This window comes from Gastrolobium bilobum, unplaced genomic scaffold, assembly GCF_033153095.1.
Source record: "Gastrolobium bilobum isolate Gb01-03AN ecotype WA unplaced genomic scaffold, APGP_CSIRO_Gbil_v1 utg413, whole genome shotgun sequence".
Taxonomy (NCBI): domain Eukaryota; kingdom Viridiplantae; phylum Streptophyta; class Magnoliopsida; order Fabales; family Fabaceae; genus Gastrolobium; species Gastrolobium bilobum.
In genome coordinates, this window is record NW_026895670.1 from 42066 (window position 1) to 70060 (window position 27995).

Consider the following 27995-nt stretch of genomic DNA (forward strand, 5'->3'; position numbering starts at 1 on the left):
TTATTATATAGTTCACTTTTTTTTATACAAATGTGAGAATTAAACACATAACGTAATACAAATTACTCAAGTCCCTCACCACTGGACCAAATCTAAAGGCTTATATAATTCAATCTTTTAATTCTTACTGAGTCTTCCTTTGGGCTTGTGGCATGATTATGTTTCCACATGTTATTCCTTGCATTATTTAATTTTTACATAGTTCAATTTGATTCACACTTTTAACAATTTAGAAAAAGATATGTGCTGCATAATAATGATACTAGGTGTTGAAATTGAATTTGACTAGAATAATAACCTTGCTTTTTTTCTATCTCCATAGCTCAACAGCCATGAAGTCCCCTAGTAAAAAAAATCAACAAATCACGTTAAACTTCATACCAAATTAAAAGAAGAATAAGACCAACATAAGTCGTACTAGCTAGCACAAAATTAGACCTTACTAGAAGGAGATTTTGGTGGACACAAAGTAAGGTCATCTATACTATTAATTCATTACGAGATAATTCCATTAGGTCAAAAAGAAATAAGTAATAAGCAATAAAAAGAGGAAGAAGCTTCTACTATAGAATATGGATACAACAAAACCATGATACTCGACTAAAATAATTGGCCTATGTTTTAATTCCTTCTTCGCCAAAATGACGTTACTATGACATGAGTATTAAACTTTAATTTGGATTGGCATGTGCATTCAAATCATGACTTATCCCATATACTTTCAACATGCAATATCTAGAGGAGGTAGTTGTTTACTCTTATAAAGGGAGATAGAGGGGGGGGGGGGGGGGAATTGAATATTTTTGTTTGGGGTTTTGCACACTGCATAAAGCATGATAAACATGATACCAAAATCAAACTCCAGCACAAGCATGCAAGGGCTCTCAATTGCTCTCCTGTCTCTCTCCTTAGTTAATGTTAGTTCTTTCATTCATTTTGTTTGGTGTTTAAGGACCTCCAATGAATGCCTCATTGTTTTATCTCTTATTTTCATTTCTTTATTATATTAATATTGTTTCCTTAGTTACAGTGCCCCAGGCCAAAAACATTATACTGGATTCTATTGGGATCAATTTGTAATTTTGCAAAAAACTTATTTCCCTAAATTCAAAGTCATGACCTCTCGGTAACAAAGAACTCCAGCCTCACGATGGCATGTTCAGCATGGTTGTATGTTTAGTCAACCTTCAGAACCCCTGTAAATGAATTCTACATGTTGTGGTTTTTTTCATAGGGCATCATATAGGTGATAGTTTTGGGCGCCCACATCACAATAAGCCCACTCTGAATCTCAAGTACCCTAACGTTGAGGCACCAAGGAGTGAATGCATAAGTGCTAGGCCCGCTATCAAAACTGAAAACCATCATTTCTTGGTTCAAATGATTCATAAGTAGCTTCCTTAAGCATGACTAATGAAATCATCATAAGATCATTTCATCTTGTTGCACAATCAGAGCTTGATATACATTATACATGTCTTGTTGCTTGTTTTATCTTTCTACAATTTAAACCAAACCTAAACACATGCAAAATACCTATGCTTAAAGAATTTGTGGTTGTAAGAACACAGATATTAATAACCCTTCATACAGTGACAAATAACATTGTACATCCATGCAGTTTCTGGTTTCAATGCTCCAATGCTAGAAATTCACACAGCCACGGAACAATGAGCGTTAACTTTTCAACCAAGGGATAACTTTGGAATGAGAGCATAGTGGGATGCAGGAAGATTCCACTGGTTACTGAACAGTGGGTGAGAATGGAGGCAGCGGCAGGAGGAACTCACCAGAATTGAGGCACAATGGAGGAAATGGCTGCCGGAATCGAGCACTGCAGAGGAAAGCACCACTGAACAGTTGGTGTTAGGTTTTGATGGAGAGATGAAGTGAAATTGTGTAATAGTCTGCAAACTGATCTCTTATTTATATATAGTCACAATCAATCAAGGTGAAAATAAAGAGCTAACATACAATTGAGAAACTTTTAAGATATACAATTGACCATATACTTACACGCTAAATCTAAGATAAACAATAATCGAACTTATCAGCTCATTCTACAAATTATAAACCAATCAATCTATTTGACTGCCATATCAGCATTGAAAAATTGTTTCACTATATATAGAAAAATTATAAAAATAAATAAATAAATAAACCTTTTTGGAAGCCCATGAACTTACAAGCATTCATGTGAAATGTGCTTTAACTTGTACAAATGTATTCAGTTTTATTCAACACCTCTCTGAAACTTCAGATTGGAAACAAGCAGAGAAATCCGTCAATCCAAATTGGGGGTTCCTTGACCTTTTCTACTTCAAATTATAGTTGCACTGAGACCTCATCTCATCCAAAATCAATTCAACGAGCCAGAAAATTATTGACTGCTGAAATCAGAATTTTGAGGCTGTCATTTACAGAAAATTAAGCACAAGGCACACAAAAACCTAGATCTGAAAAAGCATGTGTCATAGAAGCAGTCAGTAACATTGCTTAGAGGCATTGAAGAAACAATGAGTAGTAGATATAAACTTTGTTTGGATGAAATATTTGAACAGTATCGCTACAAGTGTAAAATTATAGCACCAACAGGAGATCGATTCATAAAAGCAACATAATAAATGTTGGAATATCTAGAAGATATCTTATAATATTATGATTATATCTTTAAAAAATTATGAGTATCGTAGCTGATCTCTAACAATTGGTTTCCATATTTCCTTATATTTCATGATTTGTTTCTTATTTAATTAGGATATTACTACTTAAATTGAGGAACTATGTCTAATCAGACTACACAAGGATCTATTAAGACGATATGGCACACTAATATAAATACATTTTACGCTCCCCGTCAAGCTAGTGCATATATATTGTACACACCAAGCTTTCTACAAAAATAGTCAACCCAAGAACCTCTAAAGGCTTTGGTGATAATATCTATACCTTGATCATGGGAGTTGACTAATGTTATCTCGATTTCTCCAAATTGAATCTTTTCTCGGACAAAGTTATAGTCAATTTCAATAAGTTTGGTTCTTTTATGAAAGACTGGGTTAGAGAATACATGCAATGCTACCTGATTGTCACAAATCAGTTTCATTGGTTGTTGTTCATAGAGACTTAGTTCTTTGATCAATTGCTTTAACTAGATCAGCTCACAAGTTGCATCTCTCCTCACTCGATACTTAGCTTCTGCACTTGGTATGGCTATCATAATTTGTTTCTTGCTTTTCCAAGAAACCGGATTTCCTACAAAGAGAACATAGTAGCCTGAAGTGAAATGTCTATATGAGGGAGAGTCTGCCCAATCAGCATATGTATGGTCACAAACCTCCATATGTCCCTTATCTTCATATAATACGTCTTTGACAATTGCATTCCAATAGGAGTCACATGGAGAGTCAAGGAATTGGCTTTCCACATTGCAAAAGAGATATCTAGTCTTGTTACAATAGGATAATTTAACTTCCCAATTAGTCTCTAATAACGACTAGGATTTGTAAGTGGTTCCACCTATCCAGGTAGAAGTTTGACATTAGGATTCATAGGTGTATCAATAGGCTTGCACCCTAACATGTTAATCTCTTTCAAGGTATCCAAGGCATACTTGCTCTATGAATGGAAACGTTATGCTAGATTGCTCAACTTAAATGTCTAACAAATAACAGAGCTTTCCAAGATCCTTGGTATGAAAATATTTGAAAAGTATTATTTCAGTTATTCAAATTCAACTAGATCACCATTAGTGATTATAATGTCATCCACATATATAACGAGATAGATGCACGGGGAGCTATGCTGATAGAAAACAAAATGATCAACTTTGCTCTAAGTTAAGCCAAAATGCTTGAAAACTAAACTGAAGCGGCTTGTTGTAAATAGAAGTATAAAAAGTAAATTTATTGTAAAAGGAAGAAATCCCACATCATATATATCTCACTATTTTTCTCCTTTAGTTAGTTATATAATAGAGCCTCCATTGTGTAATTAACACACGAATTTCAATATATGCCTCTCGGGCCTTAATAGTTAACACGGTATATGAGCCTAACTAGAGGAACCTTAATATGTGTCTTTCTGATGGACCCATTATCCACCGAGTAATTTTTTTTCCAAAAACTGTCACATCGTCAATTTTCGGCTTCCGTCTACCTCCAACAACAATCTCAGATACTGTTTGGTCGCAGTCATTGTTGACAGTCACCGCCGATGACTTTTCCAGTGAATCACCCCTAGATCTGACCATTGCAACGAACCGGTTCTTTTTTTCCAGGGCCCACCCTGAACAACCCATCCACGCGCCTTCACGCGCATGACAAACACATTGTTCCAGAATATGCAGCAGCGCATGGAGGCACATGGGATGTCCCTTCACGCATGGCATGGACGAAGAGGCTCGCCCTCTCTTGTTGATTCCAATTATGTAGTCATAGTTAGAACCATCCAACTCGTCCGTGCATAATGGAAAATTAACATAATTGGTGAGAATTGGTGCCTCAGGCTTTGGAACACCCTTAGATGCATCATGGAGCTGAGAATCAACCATGGGTCACCTGAAAAAGGGAAAAAAACGCAAAAAAAAAAGCATTAACAGCAACGGAAAGGGAAAATTTTTTCGGGAAAACTTCAATGGAGTCGAAACCACAAGGTTCTGATCTCAAACTTTGGCTTGATGGACGGATCATGCTAATCATTTCATCACTAAGGCTGAGTCTATTCCGGCAGATGAGAGCCCTTGGTGGAAAAAGGTTGTTGCTCAATTATGTAGCATCATCAAGTCCACAATCCACCCACCATTAAAGAATATCTTTCATGCTCATGTTACTTGAGTCTGCTTGGCATCAAGCCAAGGCGCTTTATACTAATGTAATTCAGCGACTCTGGTGCTTGTCAAAATTTGATAGCTATTATTACTCCTCAACATTTTGATGTATCTCTGTCTATGTATTTGGGAAGGTTCATGACTTAATTCACTATTTCAATGAGCTTCTACCCCCTGCTAAGGACTGTGCTAAGGAACTTGAGCAATGAAACACCTTTATGTTACTAGCTCTTTATGGCTTGCCCTCAGAGAACCTTGCCAATTGGGATCAGATTCTAAGCTCCACTACTATTATGTCACTGGATTCTGTTTTATCTACATCGATTTGGATTCCACCTAACCTGCTAAGGAACCTACAACGTCTGCTCCCTCTTCGGTTAATTCCTCTACCCAGGTCTCCAAGGGTTCTGGTCACGGACTCAAACCCTCCAAGGGTCGCCCTCATTGCACTCACTGCAACAAGTCGGGCCATACTATTGATCGTTGTTGGGATCTGTTAAAGACCTTCTACTCAGATTACTAAAATAAGGACAGTAATAGAGATCCTTGGCCTGAATAATCAAGTTTTTATATGTTTTTCCAGAGACAATTACAATTGATACAGTAATTCAGAGACAAATTACAAGAAGAAAGAAAAATACAATGAACTGGAAATTAAATAACAGTAAGGAAATCAGTAAAGGATAATTCTAGAGGAATTCTAGAGCCCCCAGTCTCTCCTAAATCACCCTAAGGTGCCCAAGGTTCAAAATGGCCCAAAAGATGATCCTCCACACTCCAAATAGAGCAATATATATGCGCCTTCAGCATGCTTCTCACATCTAACCGTTTTCCTTACTATATTCACAACTGAACGAATATTTTCTTCTAATATGGCTGAGTCAGCAATAACAGACTTTGAGTAGCTGATCCCCAGAACCGTTGCCTATTGTGCACCCTCATCTTAGAAAGATCGTATCAATACTCCTCCCAAAACAATCACCTTGTCCTCAAGGTGAGTACAAATAATGAATGTTACCTCCGGGATCCCATTGCTTGAACTGTAAGGACCGCAATGCATGACAATTCCATCAGGATCCCATTGCAAGGTAGTGTAAGCGCTTAGAGCAATTGCTTGAGTATGCAAAAGTTCATTATAACCCGTGGTGCCCTCATTGTCATCTCGACTCACCAAAGTTAAAATATAATCAAGCAATTGGCCCCTTCTTTTCACTCGGAATGGTGTACCACTTCCATCAACATTACATAGTAATTTAATTGTTGTGATATCAGCTAATGTGGGACGATGCCCAATTGTTTTGGCCTCAGTCACTATTGATGGGGCATGCATAGTATCATTTTCATACATTAGAGTCAAAACAACATATATCACACTAGACTTTTGTGTTCCGAAACTATTAGAGAACAATAACGGTATCTTGGACAGAATTGCACGAGTTTTGAGTCTCTAATTCTGAATTAAGTCCATTAATAACAGATTCTAAGAAAGGAACTGAAGTATCATATTTTTCACCACGATGCCATTGTTCTTTTGCAACCCCCACTAGTTGAGGATTATAGATAGGCAAGTCAGAGATGCATCCCATTTTAGAATTCGTATGTGGAATTTCATAAAGCCAAGCATGATAACAAGGAATTGTTCCATCACTCATAATCCCAAAAAAAAGACGACTAAGTTTCCCTACCCATCTCAACCTGGCTAACTCCACAACTTTCGTGTTCAGTACATTTTTCTTCCTATCTTGGCAGACCACTCCACCAAAACTTCCATAATTTTTTTTAGAATATTTTGGCACCTCTTTCATCAAAGCATCAACAAGGTGGTTCTTTCCATATGAAAAATTTTTAATACAAAAAACACAAACGAAATTGGGCACACAAAATATTTCGAGGCAAAAATCTTCATAATCATCAACATAACAAATATTCCCCTGGCCCTGACCTGCACCCCCGATATCATCAATAGCTTCACCCACATCGATAGAGAAACAGGGCACCAGTGGGTCCCACACAAAAACCTCATTCAAATTAAAACATACTCCACCCAACAAGTTACAACCATTTGAATCAGACACGTGGTTCCCGGGTGGTTTCCAAAAAGAGACCACAAGGATGGAAGAAGAATATGGGCATGTCTGAAAACATATCTTTGTTTAAATTCGAATAACGTAGTCTAGCGCACGTGTCTAGACAGCAATGCTGCCACTGCATCGGTGCTGACATCAGATTGCAGGGATGGTACCACAGGTAATGAATCCATCAAATCTGAATTCTCCTTTGTTGGCGGTCGAGGCGGTTCTGATTTCGCTTCAGACTTGAGCTCAAGTGGCTTTTCAGCTTCAAGCGGTGCCTCATGTACGTCGTTTTCTTTTTCTTCGTCCAGGTTCTCTTCCTTTGGCTTGTGATTCTCCATTAGTGGCCAGATGTAGGCTCTGTTGGTGATTTTGTTGGATCTGCATAATGTGACTCACAAGCCCAATTTGTACAAAAAACAGGGGTTTCATTGAGTTGGGTTTGGAGAAACTTAACAGCAATTTGGGCCTGGCCCGTTACGTCAGTACCTTGGCTCAATTTTTGTAAATCTGACCTGGCTTGCCCCTCTTCTTCCCGCTTCTCATGCGTTTGCAGCAGCTGATTTTTCTCATGGTTGCACTACATTTTCCGATCCTCCTTTTCTCCATTTTCCAGTTGTCATAGATCTGAAAATTGTTGGAAAATCGTTGGCTCGATTCCTCTGTTCTTCCTTGTCTTCCATCCTCTTGTCTTCTGTGAATTTGATTTTTGTTGATGGTGTTCTCAAGAACATTGATGCGCTTCAATATCTCTGTATTTCTTTCTATGCTGCTCTTCCTTTCTTCCTTTATTGTTTTTATTTCTGGTTCAGCTTCATCATCCTCCAAGCAAATCTCCGATTGGAATTCTTTAAAGAATGCTTTTAAAAATGTCCACCAGCTAGCCATTGGGTTTTGCCAGATCCAGAATCGATACCAAATGCGAGCTTCACCAGTGAACGCCTTCACAGCTTCCTTGCGTTTTTTCATTTTCAGAAATTCCATATGCCTTAAAATACCGTTCAACCTGAATCAACCATTCCTAGGCTTCTTCTTCACCGGAAAACTTAGGAATTCTCATTTTCTGAAATTGCTCTTTCATTTTTATTTTTTTTTGTTATCAGCGTGGTTCAAAGCTACCCGGATCGGATAGCTCTGATACCATTTGTTAAAGACCTTCTACTCAGATTACTAAAATAAGTACAGTAATAGAGATCCTTGGCCTGAATAATCAGGATTTTATATATTTTTCCAGAGACAATTACAACTGATACAGTAATTCAGAGACAAATTACAAGAAGAAAGAAAAATACAATGAACTGAAAATTAACTAACAGTAAGGAAATCAGTAAAGGATAATTTTAGAGGAATTCTAGAGCCCCCAGTCTCTCCCAAATCACCCTAAGGTGCCCAAGGTTCCAAATGGCCCAAAAGATGATCCTCCACACTCTAAACAGAGCAATATATATGCGCCTTCAGCATGCTTCTCACATCTAATCGTTTTCCTTGCTACTCACAATTGAACGAATATTTTCTTCTAATATGACTGAGTCAGCAATAATAGACTTTGAGTAGCTGATCCCCTGAATCGCTGCCTATTGTGCACCCTCATCTTAGAAAGGATCGTATCAGGATCTTTATGGTCGCCCTCCTTGCTCAACTAATGTTGCTCAGATCACCTCCTCTTACTCGGACACTCAGCTAACAGCTACCCCACAACTACCTCCATCTATTCTCACTAACTTCATGCAAAGGTATGAGGAGAAACGTGCTATTGGTTCCACTGTCTTTGTTGCACACACAGGTAATTCCTTTGCTATCCTTTCTTAGTCGCACTCTCTTGGTCCTCAGATTCTCGATTCTGGTGCGTCAAACCATATTTTTTATATTAAGTCTTTATTTACTTCCCTTTGTACATCTGATATGATTAGGGTTTCGCGGAAGCAAGGCATCCCAGAACGTGAGCTATGGTACCAACTTATATTTGAGGGATTGTGTCTATTCAAACTACACAAGGATCTATTCATAATAAAGAATTACATAGGCTTGGACCTTATTTACATGATATGGTACAATAACATAAACAATCTATACAAATACTTTTGAACAATATTAGTACAAATACGGACAGTGCTTTGGAGTTTTAATCACATTATTATATCAAATCAATTTCAATTTCATATTATTGATTCTTTACTCTCTATTTTCTTCCTGTCCTCCCTATATCCCCATAATTACAACATGGTACAGGAGAGGTATCATCAATTGTGACCTGTCTCGTCACTACTCCACTACTGAGTTCCCTAAAAACTTGAGATCGACTTTATTTCCATGACTAGTTTTTCCCTTCCAATCAGTCATCTCTTTGTTGGGGTTTGCCTTTAGCCGTCCGTGTTGTCTTTCCAGCAACCTTCTCACTGTCATCCGCTAGTGTCCACTATCGTATCATCATTCCAGTAGTTGGGCCACCGTCTACATTCTCTGGCCTCCACCACCAGAAAATCTCCAAACAACCTTTCCAGCCGCAACCAACACTGCCAAACTCGTCGTCTATTGAACTCTTTGTTGTCAAAGTCTCACATCCAACCACCTCATGTGCCATTCCCATTGTTTGTCTGTATTCATTCTATACGGCCTTGCAACCACATCTAGACACGTGCATGACTTGTTTGCCTAGTCGTTTAATGCGCCATAGTTGCCCACAGTCTTCCCTCGTTTGATTGGGTTTCGCCCAGCCTTCTTCTCCAATGCCCAACCTTTTACTGCGTTGTTTGGTGAACTTGACATAGTAGACTTGCCTTATTGTCCTCTTTCTAGATCTTTCGTTTAATTGGCTCTTTTTCAAAGCCAACATAGCATTAAGGGGGAGAAATTTGTCCTAATTATGCAATCTGGCCCCAATCTTTGTCCCGAATATGCAGTCTATCCCTAGTGATTGGTCTTTGGCCCAAATGTAGTCTGACCCCATTAGTCTTTGCCCCAACAACGCAATTTGGCCCTCCTAATCTTTGTCCCAGATGCAGTCTAGCCCCGTCAGTTGTTGTCCCAAATACGCAATTCGATCTCGATCTTTGTCTCAAATTCAGTATGGCCTTGTCTCATATTATATTGTTTGTTTATTTTCCTTTCAAAAGGGGTTCATTTGTAACAAGCTTAAAGCTTGGTAAGTTTTAGTTTGAGGGGGAGTGTTAAAATAATTAGAAGATATCTTGTAATATCATGATTATATCTTAAAATAGTTTAGAGTATCTTATATGATTTTTCTTAGGATTGGTTTTGTATTTCCTTATATTTCATGATTTGTTTCCTCGTTTAACTAGGATAGTATTAATATAAATAGGGATAAGTGCTTTGTAGTTTTCATCACATAATAATAAATCAAATTTTATATTTAGTTCTTATTCTCTCTTTCCTTCCTTTGCTACCTATATAGCGGAAATACCTCATTGAAAAAAACAGAAAATAACCAAGCACTCAACAGCATTCGCTATGCACAACCAAAAAAAGATAGAAATAATATACAGAAAAAAAATTGAAATATTATAAAGACAGATATGAACAGAAAAAGAAGCTTATGCATATTAAGATAAGGACAAAATCTCACATTGGTGAACTAATGCCTAAGAACAGTTGGCAAGCATCTGCAGGGGGTAAAAATTGCAAGGCAGAAACTCAGAAAAACTGTACCAGAACAAAGTACCGAATTATCAATTGCAGGAAGTTACAATGAGCATAATGCAATGTGACATTTTTAAAATACATTTCATCTTCGGATATAAGGAACAGAGAATCTATCCAACAAAAAAATTTAACCAAATATCTACAATAAAAATTTGTAAACAAAATATAAACAGCATGTAGTAATTGCACGCTCTTCAATATTCATACAGTAAATTGACCATAACAAACATATTTACACATCTTTCCATGAACTTAGTAGAAGACTTGCCTCACTTTGTCATTTTCCATGGCAAAACTATTAAACATTTAAACCATAGCTAAGAAACTCGAATCTTTCCACTGAAATCATTCTCCACCACCAGAAATTAAAAAAGGGAAAAATCAAAGAAAATAACACACATAGCACACACGCTTCCAAATTCACCTAACGGACTTCCTCTATGTTCCTCATTTTCTACCCGTCTACATATCAGGTTTTAAAGTTGTTGAAACCTCTCTTAAGCTCTAGAATGCCACAGCACTGTAATCATAGATAATGAACTAGACACGTTCCCCCTTAATCATCTAATATTATCTCAGCAATTGTCAACGATCAACACAGTGACCAATAATTAATGATGCTACGTTAGTCTCAAATTTAATAAGACAACAGCCAGAAAGAAAGTGAAAAGGATTGAGAAAACATTTTACCTACTCTCATGTTCTACTTATAGCCTACTTGTACCATCAAATGGCGATAGTAACGTCCACGTATTATTCTGTGCCACAGAAAACGAATTAAAATGTCAAACCCCAGCTGCATCCGCTGCTGGACAAGCCTGCAACCAAATATCAGCTTGAATAAGTATCTTAATCCTCTACAGTTTATAATCAGCCCATTGAATCTAAAGAAAATCAGTTACCATCTCACTAGACACCTCTGAATTCCTTTAGATATGGGACGAAGGAAGGGTGGATCCCGTTGAGCATAAAGCAATCCCACCTACAAAAGACCACAAAGAAGGGGAAAATTGGCACGGGTTTTCCTTGGCAATGCATATAAGTAAATGGTGTTAATAAATTTTACAAATATATTTTAAGGAGTTTAAGGCCTTCATACTAGTGAAAATTTATAGCCAACCCCACTTAATGGGAAAAAGCTTTTGCTGTTGCTGTTGTTGTATACTTCTCATAATAAAATCACGAGTTTCGGTTTCCTAATTTTCTGAGGTTAAGTGTCATTTGACTAATTTAATTCACCCCAACTAAGGGATAAGTTAGGTCGTTATTGTTTTTTATTTTCTGCAGTGAAAATTCAGTAGTTCGTTTAAGCTTCTATTTGATGGTGTGGATTTTCAAATAAAAATTGTAGCCATAATAAACCACTTTTTGTAAAAAACACAAAATATAACAAACTCATTGAAACATACAATTCTAAAGTATCTGCTAAAGATCATCTTCTTCTTCTTCTTTTGTATATAATGATAGCACTGAGGGTTGAACCTATGACCTCATCATGCAGACTACCCAAATCCCTCACCACTAAACCAGTCCTAGTAGCTTACTGCTAAAGATCATCTGAAACATCTCAGAAGTTCAGACTAAATGAGCTAGTTAGTAATATAAAAAATGGCATGGAAAATCATGATAGGCTACTGGGATTTCTGAAATATTATTAAGATAAACAAAGATAATGTACCTCTAATAATGCAACAGTTGATGGATCATCAAATATTTCTTCACTATAATCAGTTCGGTAATTGACCTGCATGAAGATAACTATCAGTATTACCAAAAAGATGCCATTCAAATCTTTACATGGTCAATAAGTCAAAAAACTAAAGGTACCTTACAGCACTATAAACATCCAATTATTGAACCGGATACTACTTCCATGAAGATTGTATTCGAATATTTTTAGTAACATAAAATAAGTTGTCTGAAAAAATAAATCTTCAAAACAAATTTATCGAAAAAAAGAAAAAGTATTTGTTTATTCCTTCTCAGCTTTTAATATGAGACATTATATTAAGTTTCCTTTAATATAAAATATTAGGTCATGAAATAGCCAATAGTTAATCGCTTTCTAAAATCTTAAATGCAATTTGATACGATCCTAGTCAGCAAACACACAACTAATGCCACGTCAGCTAGGAGTTTCCCAAATTACCCCGTAACAGAATGGAGAGCATGGAGGTGACTTGAAGTTAGTTATATACAGAGGGAAGGCAACATGGTGGGGCATCAGAAAAGTATATTGGAATTGGACTCTTGGGAGAGAGTGAAGCCTCTCCAATTGCTTCACCACTATCCTTTATTGTATTTCCTTTACTGTTATGCATTTCCAGTTTTGTAATTGTTCCTTTTCTTGTAATTTGTCTCTGTTTAATGTCATAGGATCTGTAATTGTATCTTGAATTCCATAAATATATGAAAAATCTGATTATTCAGGCCAAAAAGTCTTGGTTTCTCTGTTATTAGTTGATTGTTCCTTATTTTCAATAGAGATCTGTATCACAATTCTAACAAAACAAGGGCAAGGAGGGAAACTGCTTATGATGGGTAAAGCAAGCTCAAAAGAAAATTCAAAAAAAAAAAAAAAAATGTTAGAGAATATAATATAAATCATTAAAAAGATCCCTCACCCAACACCTTAAGGTTTTGGATTGAAGTGGTTCTTTTACATGGTATCAGTGCTTCAGTGACCATGAGGTCACGAGTTCGATCCTCACCGCCTCCCCCTTTCAGGTGGAATTAAGAAAAGCACAAGGCAGACCAAAAAATGGGCTTGTGCAGCACAAGGCAGACCAATAATGGACTTGTGTCATATCCACACTTCAAGCCCAAAGGGCTCTTGCGTGAGGGAGTGTGTTAGAGAATATAATATAAATCATTAAAAAGACCCTCACCCAACACCTTAAGGTTTTGGGTTGAAATAGTTCTTTACAAAAAAAACACCCCGATACTGAGTTTTGGAGATAAGAGAGGGGAAAGGATAAGGGACACTTTAACTTGTTTGGCAGATTCCTTTGATTTTAAGAGGAAGGAGAATGAACATTGGGCCCATTCCCATCCTACGAGATTACACACGAAAATCTATATCCTAGAAAGCTCTCTATTCTACTAACCAAAGCAAGAACGTAAATTTCCTTCTTATTTCTTATCAATGACCCAAACCAATAGAAATCTCTAAGAGAATTTGCTTTCACCTTTAAATTGTCTACCAGATTGTAATAAGGAATTTCTGGGTCAGATATACATCATATGCAAATAATTTATTGAAATTATATTTTCTCCAAAATTTCTAATAACTATATAAGAATGAAAGTTTGTAGAAGACAGAAAACCCCATTCAAAGACCGATTTCTGAAAACAAAATAAAATAAAATATTTCTAATTAGACAAATATGAAAACCAATCTGTTATAACAGTCCCTTGCACATTAAAATATGATATTGTTGTAATTATTGTAAATTGTATGGTTCTTATGATAGATTATCATTTTTCATTAGGATAGATTATTAATTGTGTTAGATTTAGCTGAAATTTAGGCAAGTAATTATCTTGCTACATATTGTAATGAAACTGAGTACATTAATCAGTTTAGAAATAATATTCAGTTTTAGTTTTTTCACATTCAAGTTAGTATTAGAACTCTCAATTTGAGAGATTCTACTTTAGCAATCAACCCTAGTTTACCCTTCATCACAACAGCTGCCTCCATTGCAGCTGGTCCTTTGGTCTTTGTTGGAAACCATGTAAATAGTGTCTAGGTTCATTGTATAGACTAACTACAATCATGTAATTATGGTAATTATGATAAACATGATATCAGTATTTATTACCTTTTTGATTATATAATCCAGTCTACGTTGGGTAGTTTAGACACAGATTTTACCAAATATCTCGTTTGCTCCTTCCATAAAAGATTCCTTTTAGCTCAGGCTATTCCCAGGCATATAAGAATCCACTTTTCATACTTATCTCACTGTAAGTAAGGTAGTAAAGTTAAAAAGTCCTCTTTAACAAACAAAAACTCGAAAGAATTTGCATTTTCTTATCATATTTATGTTTGCATTTGATCTAGAGCAGTGGTAAAATTGTTCTTTTGTAACTGAAAGGTCACAGATTCAAATCCGAGAAACAGCCTCTTCGCAATTATGCAAGGATTAGTATTAGAGATATATAAAATCATTAATATAGTTTCACCCAACAACTAAAGCTTTTGGATTGAAATGGTTCTTTACATGGTATTAGAGCCTCGGCGTCAACAGGTTCGATCCTTACCGCCCCATTTAATTAGTAATTAATTAAGTCTTGTGGAGTTTCTTAGCACAGGTAGGTGGGGGCCTGTGCATTATCCATCCTTCAAGCCCAATGGGCTCTCGTGTGAGAGGGCGTGGCGTGTTAGAGATATATTAAATCATTAATGTAGCCTCACCCAACAGCTTAAGTTTTTGGGTTGAAATGGTTCTTTACAGTTAGTCAGCATATAAAGATTGCCCTCACCCCACCCTCGCTAGTCGGGGTTTAATGGGAAGTGGTGGTTTATGTTTGCATTTGCAATGTACAAATATTGTATAACTCCAGAATCTTTCATTTTTCAGTACAACAGTTGTATCATAAGGACAAGATATTAAATGAAAAAGATAAGGAAATTTACCCCGAATTCTGTATTAACCAGAGACTGAAGAAAATCCATTAACTGAAGCTTAGCCCACTCCATGCGCAATTTAGTGTCATCAGTTTGTGGTGGATGCCTCCAGGGGGCACCAAAACGTAATCGGTCTTTTGAAACCTTTCCGTTGCATACATCAATTGCAAATTTTTGCAAGATCTCCAATGCTCTATCCATAGCAGGATTCACAACGGCAATCTAAATGAAGTTGGATAACGTTATCACCATTAATCATGCATGCAGAAGTGAGAAGACTATTACATAAATAATTTAACTTGCCAAAAAGAAAAATCGAAAGAAACACATCTTCCAAGGTTTCCAAAATCACAAATCAAAAATCTCCCCTCCACCCAAAAAAAGAAAGGTAAATCATAAGAATCTCTCTTTCTAATTATTTTAATATAACAAATTCCCCTAATTTGAAATTCTCAATCTTACAAATTCAACATTTATTTGCGTCCTAGAGGGAGAACTTTTAATTTAGTACTTTCTAATGGGGGCATTTGAAATATTTTAAAACTTGAAGAGAGGTATATGTAATTCACCGAAAAAGGAAAATCACACACACCCACACATGATTTTCTTTGAGTCAATAATATTTTGAATACTGTAGAAGAAATTCAAAATTATTTAGACAAAAAAACTCATAAGACCTAGCGAATCTCCATGGAGTTGTGCAGCGTTTTATGTTATCAATTCCACAGAGATGGCAAGAGGAGCCTCCAAACAAGTCATTAATTAACCTCCTCTGCATGAGGGAGAGTTCCCAAGTAATAATAGAGGATTGAGACTTTATAATAAATTCTATAAATTATTGACTAATTATCAACTACAAAAATCCCTTGGCGTTTGGTACGCGGGAATCTCGAAGATTCCCGGGAAACTGAATTTTTCTAAATTTTAAATTTACGGATATTATCATAAACTAAATGTAAAAATCATATTTTTGAAAATTGAGATTCCCGGCTAAAAAAAAATTTCTCCTCTACCAAACGCCCCCACTTAACTCTATTGCATCTTTTGTAAAGGGATTCTAAGATTCATGGAGAAATTTGGATAACGATTAAAAGTCGATGGGGTCATCACGAACATGTTATTCTAAAATAGCTGCATTGCGTAATTTATAAGCCTTTTCATAACTTAACATTATAGTTATTGGAGAATTAATCCCAAGCCTACTGAAAGGTTTTGCTACAATTTGAAGTAATCCTAAACGAATGAAGTTAAATCCATCATTAATATGATCATCTAAAATTTCTTCATTTAATAATCTTATTGATTCACAAGTAGTTTGTAATCAATGAGAAAATTTTATTGTATGAATGTTATTTTTTTAATCTAAATCCAAGGTAATTTTTTTTATAAATTTATTTATTGATTCACTAGTAGTTTTTTATCTTTTTATTGCAGTAGAAGACCTAATAGGGTCTGGAATGAAAGATGTAATCTCGTGTTCAATTTGGAACTTACTTGCAAATATGCTAAATATGCATCTACAATGTCCTCAAAGGTACTAGCCTTGTCTTCTGTTGTCCTACAGTTAAATAAGAGCATGAGCTAGTAAGACAAACAGCACCAATTACGTGAAAAGATTATACAGCCCCTATGATAATGTACAGCACTTGCACACAATTCTTGAAAGTGTATCATTGCTTAGACTGCATATTAAATGTGGGTATAATATAATAGTGCAAAATAACTCTTACTTCTGGTAATAATTGCTTTGTTTAAGTGCATAAAGTTCAAATAGATGTCGAGGGTTTGTCCCAAGTACCTCCGCAATCACTTTCCACTGCAATTTAAGAAATAACTAAAAATTGTAAAAATTTTGAGGAACTAAAATAAGAAATTAAAAAATAATAATAATTTCAAGATACATAATATTCATACCTCAGAATGACTAAAATAGTCGGTGACCATGTGCATTTTAGCTTCTTGTGGAGTCCATCCAAAGGTCTGCCAACCAAAAGTTGTTGAATGAATAACATAAACTAAACCATATGACAAATGTAAAAGGCCTTAGACAGACCCCATCTTCATTGTAAGGACAAAATATCTCAAAATCATCTTCAATTCATAACCAAATTCCAGAGGCAAGTGCTCTAGGATGAAAACTTAATTGAAAAGCCATCGTCAATGATGAATTTTCATGCATATATAAAAGCAAACATAAACAATAATCATTGTTCCCACAATGATTCACCACAGATATTGCAAGTATACTTACATTGAGCTTAGCATAAAAAGCTGTAATGAATTAGTTGGATTAAAATACACTTCAAGACCCTAGAAATATTGCCACTTACCAACCTCAGTTCAAGTTTAAAACCCTACCTAGGTAACCTAGGGAAAATCAGCAGTTAATTCAAATAGAGAGAATATCTATATATGATGAGTACCTGCCCACTATGAAGCACCTACACTTCAAAAACCCTGACGTGTCGTGTCCGACACTCTCCGACACTTCAACACTCCCTGACACTCCAACACGCGTTATAGAAATTCAAAAAAAGATTCAAAGGTTGCGTTGCATTGAGTTTTTGGTTCCAGCTATTAGATTCGTTGGATTACGATTACCATTTTATTGAGTTTAATAAAAATATTTGGGATATCTTATGTTTCTTTGCAAAATTGATGAATATTATAAGTTTAGTTTCACTTTTTTGTTAAATTATTGAATATTAAATATAATATACACTACATAAATTAAAAATATTATTTAATATCAAAACGTGTCCTAACGTGTCGAAATCTAACATTTTTTAGAATTAATGTGTCAGAGTGTCGTGTCATGTCACGTGTTCCGTATCGGTATCGGTGCTACATAGCCTGCCCAACCCATCCATATAATCTCTCAAATAGTTCTCATCTCTCTTTCGTTGCAGCACTCCCTCACTATAGTTGCCGTAGTTAAGCTGCTTGAGGCACATTTGGGAACGGGGTTGTAGCATTAAAACCAGATACCAACCAATGGTCAAGTGCAACCAAATTGAAAAGGGACCTCCTCCATTTCACAAAGCTCTTCTTACATGGGCTTTGGGCACCAAACCAGTACTTGTAATTCTAAGTGCATGTCTGACCAAGTTTCAGCACCAAAAATTCAAGTGTAATAGTCCAGTGCAAAACCAAACACAGCATCAGACGAAAGAAGAGAAAGGAAGCACTTGATTTGTCTTTGTTGAGATATATAGTCCCACATTGGTTGTACGAGCAACTAATGTGGAGTTTATAAGGCTTTGGGCACTCCCACCCTTTGAGCTAGCTTTTGGGGTGGTGTATCCCAAGGTTCTTTACATGGTATCAGAGCCTCGTGTCCCGGGTTCGATCCTCACTGCCCCCCACTTTCTTTCAAGTGGAATTTCTTTGTTCGCACAGGTAAGTGGGCCTGTGCATTGTCCACCCTGCAAGCCCGGTGGGCTCTCGTGTGAGGGGGCGTGTTGAGATATATAAAGCCATTAATGTAGCCTCACCCAACAGCTTAAGCTTTTGGATTGAATTGGTTCTTTACATGGTATCAGAGCCTCGCCGCCCCCCACTTTCTCTTGTGGACTTTCTTAGCACAGGTAGGCTGGGCCTGTTGCATCTTCCACTCTTCAAGCCCAAATGGGCTCTCGTGTGAGGGGGCGTGTTGAGATATATAGTCCCACATTGGTTGTACGAGCAACTAATGTGGAGTTTATAAGGCTTTGGGCACTCCCACCCTTTGAGCTAGCTTTTGGGGTGGTGTATCCCAAGGTTCTTTACAGTCTTCAAACAAACATTCATTTGTTGTAATATTACTTCTTTAGACTGAGTGGATATAATATGCATATGTCTGAAAAAGAGTACTGAATACTAAATTTGAGGAGCATTCAGCCATTCACTCGTGGTGAAGCAGAAATACTCACTTTTTGTGAGCTTTGAGATCTCCCTTACATGATATTTATTACAATTTCGGCAAGAGTAGCATCTCTTACACAACCTATCTATAATTGTTAGTTCTTTGTTGCATTTGGATTTGGTGAAATTATGATGATGATATTATGCCATATTGTTACCAGTCTCAAATGGATTCCGATAAATGTGCTTATAAATGAAACTATATAAAGGATTTTCTCTGACTTTTGTTACCCACCCCCCATCAATCAAGAAAATTTTCGCCAATCAAAGAGAGGGAAGTGGTGGAGTTTTTGGCAGAATCAGGGAGTTAATGAACAAGGAGTGCATCTTCGTTTACAAGCTTTTGGTTTCTAATTCTTATTACTAAGAGTTTAGTATTCCCAAGAAGAAACAACACACAAAACGAAGAATAAAAAAGTAAAACAAAACAAAAAACTTGAGGTACTAAAACCAATTTTAAAATCTAAATTGTTTTGGTTAAATGATGATGTTTCTTAATGTTATTCTCTGTAGGTAATTATCTTTCACTTCACTTCTACCTAATTAGGAAGTGAAGCATTGGGACAGAAGTTGGAGATGTCGCCATGTGACCTAGAGGTCACAAGTTCAAGTCATAGAATTAGCCTCTTGCAAATGCAAGGTAAAGCTACTTACTATAGACCCACATAGTGAGAAGTACAGTGATGCTATAAGAACACTGCCAATACTAGATTTTATAAATGCCAAGCTGCATAACCCTGTACAAACCTTGTCGAACATTGGTAAACCCTTTTGAGAGTTGTGTGGGGCACTGACATAAGTTCACATTTTCTTTTTCCTTTAGACTTTCCAAGCCTAGAAAACCTAACTTCAGAAGGTAAAGTGTATTTTATCCTATTACTAATTTATCACATTTGGTTTCTTCCCTAGGAAGGGAGGCAGGGAGACATTCTAAACAAAACAGCTGTAGATTGATTAATCCTGCTTTTCATATACCATGTGTAATTCAAAGGAGGGATGCAAACAAGAGCATATTTGTTCATGTATCTTGAACCCAATTCGCATATAAAATCTCAGGATGTGTGCGTGCATGTGTGTGTGTGTATGTAGAGAGAGAGGGAGAGAGAAGGAGGATGGTAGTTATTAAAGTACCTCACGTGAAATGAATATATCCATATAACCAAAATCCAAGAAAGCTTCGTATGAATAGTAACTGATGCAAACAACAAGGTGTTAGAATTCGGAAAGAAAAATAAAATAACCACAGAAATGGTGGCACCAAATATTACAATTAAAACACTAAAAAAAACAAAGTGTGCTGAGTGTGGATTACATGGATGTCAACCTAGACCCATGGCCATGCAAAACATTTAACTACCGAGTGTATAGGCAAACGTTTAATATACTGCAGTACTAAAGAAATTATAATTGACTACTTGTAATGATCACAAAAAATGTTTGCTAAAAAAGCAGTGAATTGCAACAGAAAAACACTAGAAACGATTCTAACTATTCTGGTCCTGGCATCTAATAGTGCACTTTCCATCATTTGCTTCAAATAGTTTTCCACATATTATACTATCATATAGCTAGTCAGAAGTTTAATACATTAATGAAAAAAGTTGCAGTGCATTCTCCTGAAAATTTGTACTTATTTATAAAGTTGAAAATGAGAAGAAGATACCAAAATTCTATAAGCTCTCAAAATTTCAATAGCAAGACTTGAATATGAAATAATATATTGTGTATTAATCTGATACAAAGAGTTACAATATATAGAGACCCTAATGGGCTTAAGTGAGAAACCCAGAACTAATCCAAAAGAATATTTACAGATAGGAAGTAATCTATTCAAATCTAATCATATATAATCATATCTATTCTAACACTCCTCCTCAAGCTGGTGCGTATATATTGTGAGCACCAAGCTTGCTATAAATGTATTCAACCCGAGGACCTCTAAGAGCTTTAGTGAAGACATCCGCTAGTTGATCATTAGAGTTGACAAAAGCTGTCTTGATTTCTCCTAACTGAATCCTTTCTCAAATGAAGTGACAATCAATCTCTATATGTTTGGTTCTCTCATGAAATATAGGATTAGAGGATATATGTAGCGCAGCTTGATTATCACAAATGAGTGTCATGGGTTGTTTCTGTTCACAAAGATGAAGCTCCTAAATCAACTGCTTTAACCAGATTAACTCACATGTAGTAATTGCCATTGCACGATACTCAGCTTCTGCACTAGATCGAGCAACAACAGGTTGTTTCTTGCTCTTCCAAGAAATTAAGTTTCCTCCAAAGAAGACACAATAGCCAGAAGTACAGCGCCTGTCTGAGGGTAATCCTGCCTAATCAGCATCTGAATAACCACAAATTTCTGTATTTCCCTGATCCGAATACAACAAACCTTTTTCCTGGTGCTCCTTTGATGTATCGGAGGATCCTCACAGCAGCATCCCAATGAGAATCACAAGGGGAATCAAGGAACTGACTAGCCGTACTAACAGCGAAAGAAATGTCTGGCCTAGTCACAGTAAGATAATTGAGCTTCCCAATTAGCCTCCGATAACGACCAGGATCAGATAACGGCTCTCCCTTTCCGAGCAATAACTTGACATTGGAATCCATGGGTGTATCAATTGATTTACACCCCAACATACCAGTCTCTTCTAGGATATCCAAGGCATACTTCCTTTGACGGATAGAAATGCCCTGTCTAGATTGTGCTACCTCAATTCCCAAGAAGTAACACAGCTTCCCGAGGTCCTTAGTTTGAAATTGACTGAATAAATACTGTTTTAACTGACGAATTCCAGCTTGATCACTCCCGGTGAGAATGATGTCATCAACATAGACTAACAAATAGATGCACTTATCAGGAGATGTGATCCTATAAAATACAGAATTGTCAACTTTACTACGAATTCAGCCAAACGCCTGAACAGCAGAACTGAAGCGACTGAACCATGCCCGAGGAGACTGCTTGAGACCATATGAGGATTTGCGAAGACGACACACCTTCCCAGACTCCCCCTGAGCAACAAAACCAGGTGGTTGCTCCATATAAACTTCTTCTTGTAAATCACCATGAAGAAAGGCATTTTTGATGTCAAGTTGAAGGAGTGCCCAGTGACGAACAGCAGCAAGAGCAAAAAATAGGCGAACTGACGCCATCTTAGCGATCGGAGAGAAAGTATCGCTATAATCAAGGCCGGAGATTTGAGTAAAATCCTTTGCAACTAGGCGTGCCTTGAGTCGATCAACATGGCCATCGGGTCCAACTTTCACAGTAAAAACCCAACGACAACTAACTATAGACTTCTCTAGAGGAGCAGCCATTGGAATGAAGTGCAGTCATCTCATCAAGCATCGCTTGGCGCCACCCTGGATGGGAAAGTGCTTCACCTGTGGTCTTAGGAATAGAAACAGAAGAAAGACTAGAAACAAAGGTGAAATGAGGTGGAGAAAGACGGTCATAGCTCAAAAAGGTATAAAGAGGATAAAAGTTACGAGTAGTACGTGTACCTTTTCTTTGAGCAATGGGAAGAGCCTCTGGTGAAAGAGCCGGAGGGGAAGAATCAACAGCAGTGGGCGATGAGTCAGCAAGAGTCGAGTCGACAGGAGGCACAGTTTTGCGACGCTAATAGGTGAGAAGTGGACGGTCCTCAGGTATGGAAGCAATAGGTTGCTCATCTGGACTAGAAGCACCTGCAACTGGCAAAGACAAGTCAAGAAAAGAAACAGGAAGAACATGATCAACCTGAGACAATTGAGATGGGATAGAATTAAAGGGTTGTTGATCAAGAAAAGTGACATCAGCGGAAACAAAGTAACGCTTAAGATCGGGAGAATAACAACGATAACCTTTTTGAAGACGAGAATAACCAAGAAAAATACATTTAAAGGCTTTGGATGTTAACTTGTACTTACCAGGAGTGAGATCATGAACAAAATAGGTACAACCAAAGACATGTGGTGATAGAGGATAGAGAGGAACATCTGGAAGCAATAAGTTATAAGGAATGTCATTATTAAGCATAGATGACGGCGTATACGGTTGATGAGAAAACAAGAGGCAAGGACTGCATCGGCCCAGAAGTGAAGAGGAACATGCATGTGAATAAGAGGAGTCCGTGCAGTCTCAATGAGATGTCTATTTTTACGTTCAGCTACTCCATTTTGTTGTGGAGTGTGAAGACAAGTAGTTTGGTGTAAAGTACCCTGTGTGGCTAAAAAATTAGAAAAGTCAACAGAAACATATTCCTTAGCATTATCACTACGTAAAATATGAACAGAAGCACCAAATTAAGTATGAATTTCAGCAGAAAATTTTTGATAAATAGAAAATAACTCAGAACGGTTTTTCATTAAATAAATCCAAGTACAACGTGAAAAATCATCAATAAAGGTAACAAAATACCGAAAATCTAAAACAGACACACTACGACTAGGACCCTAAATATCTGAATAAATAATTGAAAAAGGAGCATCATCTCGTTTATTGACTCGATTAGCAAAAGAGGAGCGTATGTGCTTCCCTTGCTGACATGACTGACAATCTAAAGTTTGAAGACCGGATAAAAGAGAAACCATCTTTTGTATTTTTGAAAGACTAGGATGCCCGAGGCGACTGTGGATGAGTTGTGGAGATTTTGTGAGAGAACAAGCAACTGAAGGACTCGGCACAACCAGGTAGAACAGACCCCGTGACTCACGGCCCACTCCAATCGTCTTCCCCATACTCGGATCCTGCACAGAAACAGAATGGTTTGAGAAGGTGACAATACAGTTAAGAGAGTTGATCAATTTACTAACAGATATTAAATTATAAGGGATGTCAGGAATGTAATAGACAGATGTCAAGGTCAATAAGGAGGTTGGACAGATTTCTCCAATCCCATGAACAAAGGCCTTAGTGCCATCAGCAAGAGTGAAAGAGGGTAAATTATCAGAATATGTAAGGGATGAAAAGAGCTCCTTATTACCACAGAGGTGATCAGTAGCACCTGAGTCAAATATCCAAGGACCAAGTGATGCAGAATGAGAAACACAAGCAACGGGATTACCAGTTTCTGAAGCAGAGGCCTGAGACTAAGGGGAGGCCTTCCTGAGAAGGGTCTGGAATGTTGCATAGTCTTTAGAGGAGAGAGAGACTGTACCATTTGAAGCAGTATTCGATTGAGCTATATTAGCAGCATGAGAAGGTCGCAGGTGAGGATACTTTGTGTAGCAACGTTCCTCATAATGACCAAGTTGCTGACAATAATGACAACGAGGTCGCTGACCACGTCCTCCTGGGCCACGTCCACGACCACGTCCACCTCCAATGTTCCCGCGAAAGTCAGTACGGGAAACTAGAGCAGTGGAATCAACAACAACAGACGATGCAAGAGCAGATTTCTTATTAAGATTCAGAAGACGCTGATACATCATTGATAGATCAGGATCCCCACTAGTCAAGATAATATCCCGGACATTATCATATTCTTCGGGGAGACCAGAAAGTGTGGCAACCATAAAGAGACGTTCCACCTGTTTCCGATATGCAGAAGCATCAGTAGGGTAGGGCAACATATCCAAATATGCCAGCATCAAAGATCGACTTTTTCCAACATATGTCTCCATCTGAGTGTCAGATGATTTGCGTAGATCCATAAACTGAGACATGATGGAATAGAGCTGCTGAACATCATTAGTGTAGAGGTGTTTTGCTTCCTCCCACACTTCAATGCAAGTTTGAAAAGAATAGAAGATGTCCAAGACGACTGGATCAATAGACTGCCAAAGGATACTCAGAAGCTGGTTGTCAATCCTTTCCCAATCAGATTTTTCCTCCTTAGGAATATCAGTAGATTTAGTTGTGAGATGGTTACCATGTCCCTGTCCAAAGAACCAAACTCGAACAGAGGTGGCCCAGTTCTTGTAATTAACAGAACCCTTCAACTTTGAAGAGGTAATGGGCCCAACATTGGTGGAGATGATATTAGAAAAACTTTTGACAAGACGAGAGGGAGAATTGACCTCCGAATGAACAGGAGAAGTTGCTGCCATTATATTAAATCACAAGGGTATAAACCGAGTAAATAGGAACGAACCTGATCACAAATCAAGAAGAGGCGCGCACAAAAAGTGAGACCCACAAAGATCCAATCACAGATCTGGAAAAGGGAGGAGAGGACGAGCTTTTCTGTCCAAGAACGGCCGAAAAATTCCACCGGAACAGTGCACACACACCGGCAGAAGGTGGCGCGTGAGCACCACGCGCAGAGGAGACAGGCGGCGCGTGATGGCTGCGATGGTGGTCGGACTTCCACAGACTTGGTCGCCAGGAGGAGACGGTCCTGTTCGCGAGTGGTCTGGGCTAAAAACTCGCCGGAAAACTTCTCCGGCGGCCTGAACGGTGACGGACGGTGGTTCCGGTGGCCGTCGAAGGTGCTGACGCGTTCGGAAATTACTCAAAAGGGGCTTACAGCCCTAGATGGCTTGCCGGAAGGACGCACAGCAAAGAAAAGAGGACTCCTAAGCAGTGGGCTTAGGTTTTAAAGTGAAAACAAGGTTTTAAGCGGAAGTGAGGGTCCCCAGAACAAAAGAGCTCTGGTACCAACTTGAATATGAAATAATATGTTGTGTATTAATCTGATACAAAGAGTTACAATATATAGAGACCCTAATGGGCTTAAGTGAGAAGCCCAAAACTAATCCAAAAGAATATTTACAGATAGGAAGTAATCTATTCAAATCTAATCATATCTAATCATATCTATTCTAACAGCAAGCAATTTAAAGTTGTCCAACAAATTTTATAGAGTAAAGGCAATGAATACTAGACAATCCATCTAAGCCTGTGTTACAGGGCCTCACCTGCCAAAGGAAACCAATGCATAAATAAATTCTGAAATGTTTCATTGGAAAACAATAAGCTTAACAAACATAAATTTTGAAGGCCATAATGGCTAAAAAAAATTAATCTGATTCCAGTGACCGTTTAAGAAGAATAGTGTAGACTAAACTGTAACAAAATGTGTAGAGAGGAAGGAAATGAGATAAACAAAGATAATCACCTATCAGATGTCACCAGGATAACAGGCAGACACTGCTCATTCGCACCCAAAGCAATTATTCTCCATATCAGACTATCATGATATAGTGGTCCACTGACTGACAACTCATTATTTATAGTAGCATGCTTTAGAACTTCGATATTGTTAATAACCAGCTTCGGCTGCAGTTCACTTAATAATCATCAATTTGAACATCACAAGACACTACACAAGGGGTATGCAATCCAAGTTCATTTCAAAGCATAGACAAAATAAGAACAGAGTGTGATGCCTTGTAACTGAAATGAAGAGAAAATGTGAGAAAAACAGAGAAAGGGGAAGAAAGTGAAAACTCTTGCATCCTGTTCTGAATCACAGCAACAGTAGTTATGAAGATGTACAAGGATTGCAGAGCAAGCTTCAGCTCAAACTAAACTAATGAACTGAAACAGTTCAGAGTGGTTATAACAGAAAGCCACGTGGACTAAACTAACTAACTAACTGCAAGGTTGAAGTGATATTAATCTAGGAGGTTCAGTACGGCGACTACTACACCAGTTCAACTAGCTAAACAGGCTAACATATCACATAAAACATTACACGAGAGTTTTTTCTTTCTATTACCTTAGCAAAAGAAACTCATTTTTGCAGCATGAAATGTATCTTTTTATTCCACAATTAGATTGCATAATGTGGGAAACAAACAATGCAAGTACCTGAAAATTGTCAATTTCAGCAGCCTGTGATAACAACTCCAACAACAAGCAAGGCCAATCAGTACAAGAATGCGTCAAACTCCGAGAGAACACGCCGGTCCGATTCATATGCGCGATGGCATTCGCCCTCCACCCTTGCTTAACCTCAATCACCTTCTTTGCGAGCTTCAGGGCAACAACAGATTCCTTAAAATAAGAAGCCTCCTCAACAGACAAGCCCTTCTTATTATTCTTCCCCAAAACAGATTCAATCTCAGCGGCATTACATCGAGCAGATAGCGCGAATATCGCTCGGTCCCACAGAGCAACCGGCGAAGCCCTGTCTGAGACAGGGGATTTGGGGGAAGCAGCATGTAACACGCGGCGGAGCGCGGCGGTGAGGCCGTGCCATTTGTTGAGGGAAGTGAATATCTGTTGGGAGGTGATGGTGCCTTTCCGGACAGCCTTCTCGGCCATGGACTCCAGGCATTGCTCGAGGCTTTTCCGGCAATCGGAGAGTGCGGGCCGTGGGCCATTGGACCACGAGGCCCACGGAGATGATTGGGCCTGAGATGGTTGGTTGTGATCTTTGATGGATTCGGCGAAGTCGACGTAACCGGTGATGTGAGGGCCTTTGTTCCAGTCGCCGAGTAAACCTGTGAATGGGAAAGGTAAAATGGGTTAGAGAAAGTGAATTTATAGAGAGAAAAAGAGAGATAGAGAAAGGTACGTTGGAGTATGAGGGTGGTTTTTCCGACGCCTCTGGGGCCGTGAAGGAGGAGGGGTTGATGGACGCGGTGGTGGTGAGCGTGGTTGTTTAGAATGGTTTCTAAGAGGGGTCTTGGAATGATTCTCCATGGTTTCTTTGCTGCCATTTAAGATCTGAGCTTTTTTGAATTGGTGATGAGTTGATTCTGGTTTTCTCTGTAATTTTGTGGCAACTTCTGCAACTAAGGTGCAGACAAGAAGAAATGAGGGTTTTGGGGGTTTAGTTGACTCCAAAACAAAAGGAAAAAAAAAAAAAAAGTAAAAGTTTATGTTACTACTAGCATGAGAGGAATTTATGTACCATAAATTAAGCAGTGAAGATAATTAATGAAATTAATTAGATCGGTTTTTGTGATAACTAACTTTGGTGGCTGATGAAGCACCGACACTTCAAAAATTTTGACATGTTGTGTA

At 37.8% G+C, this 27995-nt stretch overlaps 1 protein-coding gene across 3 annotated transcripts; it reads right to left on the reverse strand.

Moving 5' to 3' along the window:
- Positions 1–1588: 1588 nt before the first annotated feature.
- On the reverse strand, positions 1589–27752 carry LOC133288707 (uncharacterized). 3 transcript variants are annotated; one of them, XM_061486534.1, is made up of 14 exons: positions 27544–27752; positions 26835–27469; positions 26140–26300; positions 20228–20288; positions 17108–17173; positions 16924–17009; positions 16688–16751; positions 15203–15415; positions 12239–12304; positions 11463–11542; positions 11251–11378; positions 10484–10560; positions 2187–2390; positions 1589–1852 (listed from the first exon to the last, which is right to left on the reverse strand). In XM_061486534.1, exons 1-11 carry the CDS (start codon positions 27686–27688, stop codon positions 11264–11266), a joined length of 1692 nt encoding a protein of 563 aa, XP_061342518.1. In that variant the 5' UTR covers positions 27689–27752; the 3' UTR covers positions 1589–1852; positions 2187–2390; positions 10484–10560; positions 11251–11263. The 3 variants fall into 3 exon arrangements, with proteins under 3 accessions (XP_061342518.1, XP_061342524.1, XP_061342512.1); XM_061486540.1 differs by lacking the exon at positions 1589–1852 and having other exon boundaries at positions 2109–2390; positions 10484–10520; XM_061486528.1 differs by lacking the exon at positions 1589–1852 and having other exon boundaries at positions 2109–2390.
- Between the last annotated feature and the right edge of the window lie 243 nt (positions 27753–27995).

Coding starts and splice junctions, on each gene's coding strand:
- LOC133288707 (XM_061486534.1), bottom strand. CDS start 27,688: ATGGCAGCAAAGAAACCATGGAGAATCATTCCAAGACCCCTCTTAGAA. Junction 17,174..20,227: donor ATATATTCATTTCACGTGAG/GTACTTTAATAA, acceptor TTTGGTTGGCAG/ACCTTTGGATGGACTCCACA. Junction 11,379..11,462: donor CAGAGGTGTCTAGTGAGATG/GTAACTGATTTT, acceptor ATTTGGTTGCAG/GCTTGTCCAGCAGCGGATGC.